A 12131-nucleotide genomic window follows, 5' to 3' on the forward strand; every position below is an offset into this window, starting at 1 on the left:
AAAAAAAAAAAACTATATATAGGGCCAGGAATATATAGCTCAGCGGCACAACACCTGCCTGGCAAGCTCAAGGTCCTAGGTTCAATTCCCAGTATCAAAAAAATAAAAACCCTATATATAATTATAAGTACAGTCCTTACAGATGAAATACGCAAGTAGGCCATCAAGTGAAACATCAAATTGGAGCACAGCATATACTAACTAGCAATCCAAGAAATAAGTTTCTTTAAAATTGCACCAAATACAATGCAGTATTTACATACAAATTTAATAAAATAATTTTTAGGCTTACCTAAAAAAAACCAAAAACTACAAAACACTTGAAAAAAACAAAGATCTAAAACAGAGGAACTACTGGGCACACTGTAATCCCAGCATTTGGAGGCTAAGACAAGAGGACTACCACAAGTCCAAGGCCAGCCTGGGCTGCACAGTGAGTTTAACAACAGCCTGAACTGCATAATGAGATCCTGTCTCAATAAACAAAACCCAAACACCATAAGTACACCCATGTTCATATGTTAAAGTGCTGAGTATCAGATCTATCAAAATCCCAGTTGACTTTTTGCAGAAATTAACAAGCTGATTCCAAAATTCACACAGAAATGTTAGAACTCAGCAAAGCCAAAATAAGCTAGACAAAGTTCAAATACTCATTTTCTAACTTCAGGACTTCCAGTTTTGGAGGCCAGGTTTCTCCAGCCAGCTGGGCAGCCTCAGGCTGGGCACCTGCGAGTCAGGGGGCCGCGGGCCTTACCCAGGTGGGAGCTGGATGTTCTCTGGGTGGTGGTAGGTACATAGGTTCAGAACTGCGTCGATCAGCTGGATTCGCTCCACCTTCAGCACTTCCACATCTGAAACCCAAACAGGCTCCAGAAGGCCGTATGGAGCTATTCACTGGGCCCCAGTGACCCAGACAGAGGTGTCAGGGCCCAAGAAGATGGGCCTGGGTCTAAGTGCAGGGGTGGGAGGGGGTGATGACCCAGAGGACACACGGGACATAGGCAGCTTGCTTGGATAAGGAGGGGACCAGGAAGAAGGGTACTGGAGCTGTCCTAGCAGATAGGACCATCCCAGAGGGCAGTTAGGGACTCACTGCCATGCCACAGGTGTCAGCCCTTGTAAAGTTTAGCATTCCAGTCCTTCGAGAACAGAGGAGATAGGCAGAAGGCCCTTCTGTGGTTCTAATGCACCAACAACTCATGCAAACTTGGGACAGGGCAAGGTGAATCCCTGCCAAAGGCAGAGTGATCCTGGATGCCCAGGCCTAGGTCCCCACCAAGAAAACCTGTGGTCCACTGGGGCACAGACGACTACGAAACCCACTGAGAGGTGGCAGCACCACCTGACATGGGCAGCCTTGCCACTGTGGGCCCAGGCAAGTACCGGCATCCAGGCTGCTTCCATGGGGTGAGGGGGCAGAGCTCAGTATACAGCAATCACTTAGCAGGGTCTAACACAAAGTGCCAAAACCCAGCAGATGCTCACCATCTGCCTGTACAGCAGCAGCTCGCTTCACCAGGTGGTCAGCAAGTTCCATGGCGTCTGCAGGGCCTAGTGGTAGCTCCCGGGACAGCCCAATGACCAGGATGCGCATGAGTGTGTCCTCCAGGATGGGGACCTCTGAGCAGAGGCGCAGGAAGAAGCTGTGGGCCACGCAGAGAAAGGTGGCTCTGTGGGGGGACCAGGCTCCACCAGCCAACAGTCTAGCCCCAATCTGGCACCCATGCCTGGGACCCCCTGCCCACCATCCAGCTCACTTGCGGTCACTCTCAGGTGGCCAGTTGTCCCACTTGTAGTAGGTCTCGGGCTGCTCTGTGAAGAGTACCTTGTGGAGGCTGTGGGTAGAGTGGGGCCATCGGTCACCCCACCATTGCCCATAGGCTCTGCTCAGTCAGGGACTGTCAAGGCAAAACTGTTAGGGCTGCCCAGTTCTGCATGGCCTCCCATGGCACCCGAGGGGAGTCACACCCACAACTGGCAAATGTACACTGGGCCAGCGACCACCTGACACAGGTGGCTCTGGGCTATAGGGTCCTTCTGCCTCCAGGGAAGCTCTGTGAACAGTTCTGACTCACTCAGGAAAGCCTTCGTGTCTCAGCTCAAGATTGCTGCTGTCCACCACCACTCCTGGAGCCTACAGTGGTTGTGTCCCCAGGTGACGAACTTCTCCCTGGTGAGCCCTGGTGCATGTCTGAGACAGTGACTCTCAGGCAGGGGGCAGTGTAGGTCAGGCAACAGTGCCGGTACTTACCAGTGCACGTAGTCCTTGGGGGTGAGTTTGCTGATGGAGGGAACGACAGTGTGAAGCCACCAAACAGCATCGCGCTGGATGGCAGCGATCTGGTTCTGGAATGCACGCAGTACCTCAAGGTCTGTAAGGGACAAAGGGGTTAGTGGCCTCTGTGTGAGAGCACTGAGGGACAACAAATGCCCACAGGGTCTGGCTCAAGGTTAGACTGGGAGTGAGGTTGGACATTAACAGCCAATCTATGGCTTCCCAGGCCATCTACAGATGAGGGAGGGAGAGACCAAGCCAGTCTATCTTTTTTTTTTTTTTTTTGCAGAACCGGGGATTGAACTCAGGGCCTTGCGCTTGCCAGAGAAACACTTATTCTACTGAATCATCTCCCCAGCCTGGTCTATAATCTTCTAAGGGTCACAGAAGATAGGAAGCCTCAAATGTCTGGTGGCCTCACCCAGTCTCTTCAAGGGCCCCTCAGTCAAAACCTTCCCATGACCCAGGCTAACTGACAGAGGGTCTTTCCCTCCCCTCTTCCCTGTGGCCAAAAGTCCCTGCTGATGGACAGGAGAAAAAGACACCATTTCCAGAATATAAGGCCATACCCACTAGGGGTTGTGTTGAGACTGCTCCCTCCTCGCCCTCTACTGGCCACTCAGGGTACAGCAGCAGTCACAGGAGGGAGTGGGGGGAAGAGCAAGGGGAAGCGCAGAAACCCACCTGGCCTGCCCCCCAGCCCCAAGTCTTACTCCTCTTCTCTCCTTTGTCCCAGGCGACACCAGCCTCCTTCACCTGTGCCGTGATGCCCAGCATCATGGACACGGCCAGCACATCTGTGATGTGGACCACGAACCGCTCCTGCAGGCCAAGCAGAACAGAGAAGGGCTGGCTTTTCAAAGTTCTGCACCTGGGAGCCCTGAACACACTCAGAGACACAAGCCCTGGGGGTTGTGCAAGGAATCCGGAGAGAGCCCAGGGGCCACTGGGCCAGGACCTTGGTCTGGCAAGAGCAGGTCCTGGGGCCCAAGAGCAGTCAAGCAAGGTCCTAGTCAGGCTGCTGGAAGCAGGCTCAGCCAGCAGGGCTGGGCAAAGCCCCACCACAGGAAGATAAAACAGGAAGACCACCAACACGCTGCAGCCCAGGCTTCCCATAAACTCCCTGAAGCCCTCATGTATTGGGTCCTGCCAGAGCAACCCCACCCTGTCTGCCTGCAGGTCACATCATCCATCCCTGCTCACGATGCCCCACTCCCCAGCCCCTCCAGCTATGGCTCCCCCACACCCAGGACAGGGGTTGTCCTCACCCAAAATAAACCCATGTGAGCCTCTGGGCCTCACTGCTGGCAGTCAGCTAACAGGAAACCCCCAAACCCAGGGGGCCACCATGGGGAGAGCAGGCTGAGGCACCTTGAACTCCATGTCCAGGTATTGGGGCTCCTTGCGCTCCTGCATAAGGCCAAGGCAGAAGGCCTGGAAGTTGATCTCGTGCTTGGTCTGCTTGATGATCTCCCGAAGCAGGGCCCGTGAGGCCCGGAGGTAGTCGTCCTTGCTGGTCAGCAGGTCCTGGAACACCATGGCCAGGAACTGCAACAGAGAGAGACAAGGCGGGGGCTGGGAACGGGGACCATTCAGGACAGTGCCCCCACCACCACCACCTCATGCCCACTGTTAGGCCCACCATTGGGGCTTCAGTTGGGCTTGTGAGAAGTCTCCCTAGACCTGTTCTCGCACTCCCCTTGCCAGTCCCTGAGCCCCAGGCAGGTCAGTGTGTGAGGACCTACAGGACGCTCAGAGACCACCTGTCCCAAAGCCATGGGCATCAGTGCCCTCTGCCATGGTGAGCTCTGAGAGGCAGAAGCATCAGATTTCACTCTTGGCCAAAGGTCACACAGCATCTTTCTGGGTGGTCAGATAGAATGACTCACAGTCGAGGGGTGGTGGTAAAAATACTAACAGCAGAGACAGCAACGAGTATTCTAGACCTCTGCCTCAGCTGAGCAGCAGGAGCACTTTCCAGGCTTCTATCCACAGGGATCTGAGCCAGGGACTCCACAGCTAGTATTCTCTCTTGGTTTGAGGAAACCACTGCTGATGTGACTTGGAGACTTTTAGAGGCTCAGTGCTGCTTCCTCAGCAAGATCAGTTTTAGCTTCCAAACACAGACTCGAAACAAGAATCAAATACTTGCCAGGGAGATGGCTCAGTGGAATAAGTGCTTCCCTGGCAAGTGCAAGGGTCTGAGTTCAATCCCCAGTTCCACCAAAAAAAAAAAAAAAAAAAAAGAATCAAATATTGGCTCTTCCCAGGGCCAAGTATTCTCCCACAGGGCATCAACAAACTAGCCAGCCTTCTCTCAACGATGGACAACAGGGCATGCCAGGACTCCCCTCCAGCCAGTGCCACTCAGGCCTATGTGGACAGGAGCAGGGCCAGGCCCAAGCCCCCCCAGCCCAACTCACCTTGGGCGCCAGCTCAGAGCTGTGCTGTAGCACAGTGTAGAGGATCTGCATGTTGTTGGGGTTCCGGGCATTGGACAGTTCGTTGAAAATCACAAATTTGATGGTGGTGCCCAGGTTGTCTTTGTGGGCATTCAGCAGCTCCCTAGATACAAGAAACAGGCACATGGGGAGGGGCCAGCCGGACCGCGCACCTGTCATCCCAGCAGCCACCGCACCTGTGGCTGGGCCCTGCCCTTCCTGCACACCTGAGGCACAGCATGTAGTGGTTCAGGAGCACCTTGGGCTTGAGGCGGATTTTGATCAGATGGGAGATGACGTCCATGTCCTCTGGGCCATGCGTGCTGCAGTTCATGCACACGGACATCAACAGGTCCTGGGCCGGCCGGGTCAGCTGTGGAGGCCAAAACAGAACTGTGAGTATAAGCCAAGGACACCAGGATGCCAGGGGGGCGCCATCACAAGAGGTCTGCCAGGGCACTGCGCCAGGCCCACCTTTGGGTTCTGCAGCCACATCTCCAGCCGCTGCACAGCCAGCAGCCGCACCTCCCGGTAGCCACAAGCAGAGGTAAGCAACCGCAGGAGGTTCCTGGAGACATTGTCAATAGGCTGCCGCCGGTTGAGCTGGTCCCGCAGCATGTCCAGCACATATTCCTCCATGCTCTCTGCGAGGTCATCGTACCTAGGCCAGAGGGTGGAAGGGAGCAAGGAAGGATGCTGCTCTCCTGGCCCGCCTCCCACCAGGCCCCCTGCCTGGCCGTATGGCCTACCTACCTGGGCATGAGCTGGCCCTCCTGTGTGGGGCTCAGCTTCTCCTCAGCGATCAACAGCTCTGTTTGACTGTCCTCTTCCTCCGTGAGAGAAGGGTGGGGGCTACTTCCTGCATGGGTCATAGGAAGTCCCATGGGCTGCCCTACCCACAATTCTAGCCTCCTATCAGTAACCCCTCAACCTCAGCTTTCTCTCCCCATGCCCAGGTCTAGATGTCCCTCTTTGCCCCCAGATGCTCCATATTCCTTACCAGCCCCGAGGTCACCCCCGCTGCGCCCCACTTCCCCCTGCAGCAGCATGCTCTTGGGAGGCATCTTGGTATTAAACGCCGTCTGGATATTGTCCACAAACGTCCTGCAGTGAGGGCTGTCCACCCAGATCCGCTCACCCAGTGAGTCTTCGATGTATACCTGCAGCAAGCCACAGCCTCAAGCTGCAGGCAGCCCACATCCCTGGATGAAGACCAGCTCTCCTCTCCTACCAGTGGTGCCCCAGAGCCCTCACAAGCCCCCCAGTGCAGGAGAGACAGTGACTTGGCACCAGGGCTATGAGATGCACCCTGCTAGGAGAAAAGAGCCCACCTGCGTCTCTCCCACCCCAAGCCCTAGGAGAGGCAGTCACCTTGACAAAGATCTCAGGCCAGTTCTCGTCTTCCTCGTAAGCAGCCATGAGCAGGTTACAGGCCAGCACAGACACCAGGCTATTCCCCTTGGCCTTGAAGTTGATGGAGGCGTCCCGCCTGAGGAGGCTGCACAAGGCCTGCAAAGGGAGAAGGCATGTTCATTCTGGGACCTCACCAACTGAGCCATAGCAGACTGAGGTGGAAGGGTTCCGGGGAAGCAGGAGACAATGAGAGACTTCACCTCGATGACACCTTCTGTGGCAAAGATGTTGGGCTTGATCTTGGCCAGGTACATGAGGCTCAGGTAGAGCGTGCTGTCGGGCTTGGCCCGCGTTGCCTTGAGCTGCTTCACTGCCCCGCACAGCACGCCCTCAATCCTGTCATCATTGCCTTCCAGCTCAGCTGCCTCAATCTCATCCAGCAGCACTGTAGGAAGAACTGGCCAGCAGGGAAGCTGGTTAGAGCAGGGGCAGACCAGGAGTCATCCACACCCACTGAGGCACAGTGAACCTCAGACCACCCCACGGGCAGGTCTGACCAAAGCATGATCCTTCCCAAGTAGCTTCCCACACAGGGACCATCGCAGCCCCAAGAGTGGAGGGCAGAGGTCTCCTCCAGGTGGCAGAGGATGCGCTTTCCACAGCTGTATCTTAATTTTCAAAACCACTTTAGGGGGCTGGTGAGATGGCTCAGTGGTCTAAAGCACCTACTTAGAACAAGCTTAGCAAAGCACAGGGACCACAGTTCAATCCCCCAGCACCACATGCCAGCCAGCCCCTGCCCCCTGGTGGGCTGAGCTGGCCACACACACACACACACACACGCACACACATATAAATAAATAAAATTTTTAAAAAACAAACAAACAAACAAACAAAAAAAACACTTTAGAAGGAAGACTGAAAATAGCAAAGCAGTGCCGGTGGTAAAGACCTGCATCTCGGCTGGATCCCCCATCCTGCGACTACTGTCACACATGCCAACACTGGCTGGCTGCCTGCACGCCATTGGCCCGGCCCCACCCCAGCACAGACCCTGCCCACAACACCTGCCTCAGGCTCTCACCAGCCTGTGCTAGTCATTCTTGGCCTTGCTCTCATCTCACATTAGACACAACTTGGTCCTCTGCTCTGCTCTGTTCTGCTCTTCTCCCCCACAGCCTTGGTGGTCTATTAAAGCCATCTCCTCCCTGCAGGCTGTCAGGGAGCTGTGTTCACGCCTCTCCCTTCCCACCCACCACAGTGATCTGGTTCCCTCTCTAGCGCTTTCCCATGAAGTCTCTGAGTTTGCTGAGGGCAAAGGTCACTTGGGCCACTAGACCTCCGAACCATCCATATGACAATTCAGTAGAAGTGATTTTAATTCAGTGGCTTTACTTGATAAGTCTCTACTAAAGACAACAGGATTAACAGATGTTCTCTTATTCTCTTCAGCTCCTTCAAAGAAGTCATAAACCATACAGGGAATCTGGTCTGCCGTCAGAGTACAACCTCAGGAGCCAACTGGTTTGGTTGTTAACAAATCTTATTCTACAGATAACACAGAACCATTAAAAATGATCCTGGAGGGGCCGGGGAGATAGCTCTGTAGAGTAAGTGCTGCCTGGCAAGCACAAGGGCCTGAGTTCAATCCCTGGTTCCACAAAAAATAAATAAATAAATAAAAAATAAAAAATCATGGAGAAAACGACACAGAAAAACAAGGATAACTCAAGCCAAGTGGTCCATGCCTGTAACTCCAGCACTGAGAGGCTGAGGTAGGAGAATCACAAGTTCTAGCCCAGCCTGTGCAGCTTAGAAACAGTAAGTCCAGTAGGGTGTAAACATGCAAACCTGTAATTCCAGCACTCAGGAGGATGAGATAGGAAAATTGTTATGAATTCACAGGCCGCCTGAACAACAGAGCAAGAGCCCATCTCAAAAGCAAACAACAGCAGGGGCCAGGAGTTTGATCTCCGGGCCTGCCATGCCAGCCCTGGCTGAGCCCTTGATTGAGACTGGGCGTGGTTGCATGTGCCCATAATCCTAGCACTTGGGAGGCTGCAAACAGGAGAATCACTACGAGTCTGATCTACATAGTGAGACCCTGTAGACCCCATCCTAAATACAAAAACAGACAAACAAACCCCCAAACAAACAAACAAGAAAACTTAGCTAGATCCTATCTCAAAATTAAAGAAAAAAAATTGCGTAAATGGGCTGGGATGTAGATCAGCATAAAGACCTTGGGTTCAGTCTGTAGTACTCCTGAAGGGAGAGACAGAGAAAAACAAAGCAGGCATGATTTCAATTGGGTGCAAAATTAAAGTATCAGTGAGCAAAAGGACCATAGGTAATGTTCACATTTCCACAGGCACCTATGATACTGTCCTGCTGCCTCTCTGACTGAAAATAGGAAGGAACAAACTCTTCACCATCAGCAGCTGGAGGAAAAGACTAGGATTCTCACCCTGAACAACCAGGCTGACAGCACCTAGGTTCACCTTCCCCTACCAATGATCAGAATGGCACCCGTAAAGAAGAACTGATGAACCAGTTCCTAAAGGGTAGCCTGGAAGTCAGAGGAGTTCAGGAGGTGCTATGAGGAACTAGTCCACAGTGAGCCAGTGCCACTAGGACACTCAGGTAAATGTTCCCAAAGAGGACCCTGGGGCATTCATAGCACCAGGCCCAAAGGGAAATTTGGTGAATGGATGGAGAGTTTCGGGGAAGTCCAGAGATGGACTCTACCTTCAATGGGCACCACAGATGGCTCTTTGATTGAAGGAGAAATGGCTCGTTTTTCTGCCACTGCAGCCTCAGCCAGGCGCCCCAGGGCACTCAGTGGGGGTGTGGAAGAGAGTTTGGGGCGTTTGGTGAGGCCAGTAAGTGAGGAGGCACCAGACAGGGCAGTGGCAGCATCCCGCTTGCGCTCGGAAGGCAGGCCAGATGGAGCCGGCTTCAACAGGGTCGACGCTGTTTTCGATTCACTGGCCTGGCCCTTGGAGCCCAGAGCAATGAAGTCCCCTGGTGGAGGGTGCCCTGCAGAGAGGGAGACAGAAAATGTACACATTCACAAGGTCCCGATGTATAAGAGATTGATTCCAGCCCTGTTACCTCAGAAGAGTCTACATAAGCCCAGGATCACTCAGCAAGTCCACAGCACAGCTAGGACCAGCGTAATGCAAACAAGTGTTAGCGAAAGATTACACAGTGCTATCTACAACTCGGGACGTCTCTGACCTGCAAGTATCAGTTTACTTAATTCTAAAGAAGTTTCTGCAACAAGTGCAATTACTCTCACTTTAGAGATGAGAAAAATAGACACAAAGCATAGGCAGCCTGCTCAATGACAACACAGTGAGCAAGTTACAACAGCTCGTCCTAAATCCAGCTTGTTAATAATGCAGCAAGGCAGCCTCCCGAGGCTCTGCTGGGCCAGGTCGACTGTGTCCTGCAGGATGTCGCGGCCGCCCAACTCTGCCTGGCTAGGACAAACCAACTCTGCCTGGCTAGGCCAACCAATGTCCCAGGGTCTCCGAGCCCCAGGTGGCCGCGCACGACGCACCTGAGGGTTTGGCTGCTGCGCTGGGCCTGCGCACCGTGGTGGGCTTGGCCCGGTTCATCGCGCCCGCCGCGGTCGCGCTCCTCGGCTGCCTAGACGTCACCCAGGGAGGAAGTGGCAGAAAATCAGTCACTCCTCATTCATTCGTTCGCGCCATGGGCGCAAGTCTGAGTAGGACCCGGGCCGCCGCTGGGGGTGTAGGGCCGCAGAGGTCACCAGTCGGGAGCAGAGATCTGGCGCAGGTAGTGGGGACCGGCGCCGAGAGCCGCCGGCAGACTCACATCTCTCCCATCACTCCCGCGCACCGCGGCCAAGGCAGTCCCGGAACCGGAAACTACTTTAAGTGCACTCCAGGAACCAATTTCCAGGATAACCGGAAGCAAAACAGAGCGGCGAAAGGAGGAGAAAAGTTAATCAAGGCCCGCAGCTCGTGCACAGAGCCGGCAGCGCCCTCTCGCGACAGGAGGTGGGCGGAACGCCGGAACAACTCTTCCTCTCCTACTGTGGAAGAGACCAGCCAGTGGGCGCTCTCCTTCCTTTTCTGCACAGCTAAGAAGAGCTAGCGTCCTGGGCTGGGGATATAGCTCAGTAGCACAGAGCTTGTCTGGCAAGTACAAGGTTCTGAGTCTGATTCTCGTACAAGGTTCTGAGTTTGATTCTCAGTACCCTCCCCCCAAAAAAGAATCACAGGCCTACTAGGCAGTATGGTACATACAGTGTGGTGCATGCTTATAATTCCAGCCCTCTGGGAGGCTGAAACAGGAGGATTACAAGTTCTAGCCCAGCCTGGGCAACTTAACAATTTAATGAGACTCTATATCAAAATAAAAATAGAAAGGGCTGGGGATGTAGCTCAGTGCAAAGGGCCTGAGTTCAATCCCCAGAATCCTGCTTTTCTAACCATCATCTAATGACAGGAGCTAAATTCAGGCTGGACAGTTGAAATCCCCAAGTTGGGTACTGCAGGTACTGTAGAGGGTAGATGACCCCATTCTGTACCCAGCCTACCATCTAGTCCCCCTCAGGGTCAGTGCTGCCAGCCTCTCAACCCCAAGGCCAGCCTCAGGAAGGGACCTGATTGTTCCCTGGTCTTTGCAGGCAGGAGGCCAGCAGCTGCCCAGGGCAAGGACAGAACTCCAGATCTTCCCTAGGTCAAGTCCTGAGCCCTTGAGAGATGACCTCCCTCCACTACCCACCCTACTCACTCCCAGCAGCAGCCAGTACCAGGCAGAGCAAGGAGGGGGATTTGAGTTTCATTTAAGATCTTCATTTATTATTTTTAATAGATGAAACACTGACAGAAGCGCAAGTCAAATAGTGCCAAAATGGGCTGGGGAGATAGCTCGGTGGTCTAAGCCCCTGCCTGGCAAGTGCAAGGACCCAGATTTGATCCCCAGTACTGCATGCTGTGCCAGCCATGGAACCCTATGCATGCTGTGCAGGCCACCAAAGCTGGGTGTGGTGGTGCACACCTGTAATCCCAGTGCTGGGGAGGCTGAGACAGGAGGATCACTATGAGTCCAAGCTGCGTAGTGAGACCCTGTACCAAATAAAAAAAAAAAAAAAAATATATATATATATATATATATATATATATATATTTAAAAAAGTACCAGAGATTATGCAGTAGAAAGTGTATCCCATGCCCACTCCATCCTGCCCCTTCTCCAGCAGGCAGTGGGTTGGTTGGTTTTTGTTTCCCTACAGTACTGAGGGCTGAACCCAGGGTCTTCACACTGAACTTCATCCTCAGGCCTTTTTTATTTTGTATCTTGAGACAATGCCTCACTAAATTGCTTAGGCTGGGCTCAAATTTACAATCCTCTTGCCTCAGGCTCCTGGCTGCAATGCTTTCTTGTGTATTGCCCTCTCTCCTGCAGGCCCCCTACCCACTCCAGCAAGGCAGGTCTCCCACCTTTCTGCCCTGAAGGTGGCATTGAGGTCTCACCATGCACTTACAGTTCTGTGTTCAGTGGACTCTGGGTTCGAATCCTGTTTCTGCTGCCAGGGTTGTCCTTAGTCCTGTTGGCTCTTCCCAGTCTCAGCTTCCCTGTCCCCTGGGGAGGCAGGTGTGGCACTCACCTGTGGCATGCGAGGTGGCCACCCAAGACTTCAGCATTAGATCCAGTGTGACCCACTGCTCTGAGAATCAGCCTGGACCTCCAAAGGTCCTCAAGGCCCAAGCATTCTGCCACCTGAGCTATATGAGCAGAGAAACCCAAAACAAACCTGCCCGAGGAGTGTAAGTAGGCTCTGTAAGTTCCCTGCCTAACTTATATATCCATCCATCTGTCCATTCATGCATTTTGGATTTTTTTTTTTTTTGGTCTTTTTTGAGACAGTTGCACTATGCAATTCAGGCTGGCCTTGCACGCACAACAATCTTCCTGCCTCAGCCTCTGAGTGCTGGGATTACAGGGGGGCATCCCACCACACCTGGCCATCCACTCATTTTTGCAGTGTTAGAGGTCAAACCTGGGTCCTTGTTCTAAGGTAC

The 12131-nt window shown here is 53.4% G+C and overlaps 1 protein-coding gene across 6 annotated transcripts in view; it reads right to left on the reverse strand.

The window, feature by feature from the left end:
- The window catches only part of Ints1 (integrator complex subunit 1), a 28628-nt gene extending 18678 nt beyond the window's left edge, over nucleotides 1–9950 (reverse strand). For 4 of the 6 annotated variants that reach the window (XM_023713403.1, XM_023713404.1, XM_023713401.1 and 1 more), the window contains exons 1-15: nucleotides 9638–9950; nucleotides 8821–9111; nucleotides 6333–6529; nucleotides 6091–6228; nucleotides 5720–5879; nucleotides 5473–5578; nucleotides 5194–5386; nucleotides 4947–5092; nucleotides 4702–4843; nucleotides 3650–3826; nucleotides 2992–3100; nucleotides 2255–2375; nucleotides 1761–1838; nucleotides 1489–1646; nucleotides 758–854 (exon numbers count right to left, since the gene is read on the reverse strand). In XM_023713403.1, coding sequence (XP_023569171.1) covers nucleotides 758–854; nucleotides 1489–1646; nucleotides 1761–1838; nucleotides 2255–2375; nucleotides 2992–3100; nucleotides 3650–3826; nucleotides 4702–4843; nucleotides 4947–5092; nucleotides 5194–5386; nucleotides 5473–5578; nucleotides 5720–5879; nucleotides 6091–6228; nucleotides 6333–6529; nucleotides 8821–9111; nucleotides 9638–9695 — 2171 coding nt within the window. In that variant the 5' untranslated portion in view covers nucleotides 9696–9950. The remainder of the gene's footprint in view (nucleotides 1–757; nucleotides 855–1488; nucleotides 1647–1760; nucleotides 1839–2254; nucleotides 2376–2991; nucleotides 3101–3649; nucleotides 3827–4701; nucleotides 4844–4946; nucleotides 5093–5193; nucleotides 5387–5472; nucleotides 5579–5719; nucleotides 5880–6090; nucleotides 6229–6332; nucleotides 6530–8820; nucleotides 9112–9637) is intronic. The other 2 variants (XM_004629591.2, XM_023713402.1) reach the window with 1 other exon arrangement.
- Between the last annotated feature and the right edge of the window lie 2181 nt (nucleotides 9951–12131).

The sequence above is a fragment of the Octodon degus genome, unplaced genomic scaffold, assembly GCF_000260255.1.
Source record: "Octodon degus isolate 3935 unplaced genomic scaffold, OctDeg1.0 scaffold00031, whole genome shotgun sequence".
Taxonomy (NCBI): domain Eukaryota; kingdom Metazoa; phylum Chordata; class Mammalia; order Rodentia; family Octodontidae; genus Octodon; species Octodon degus.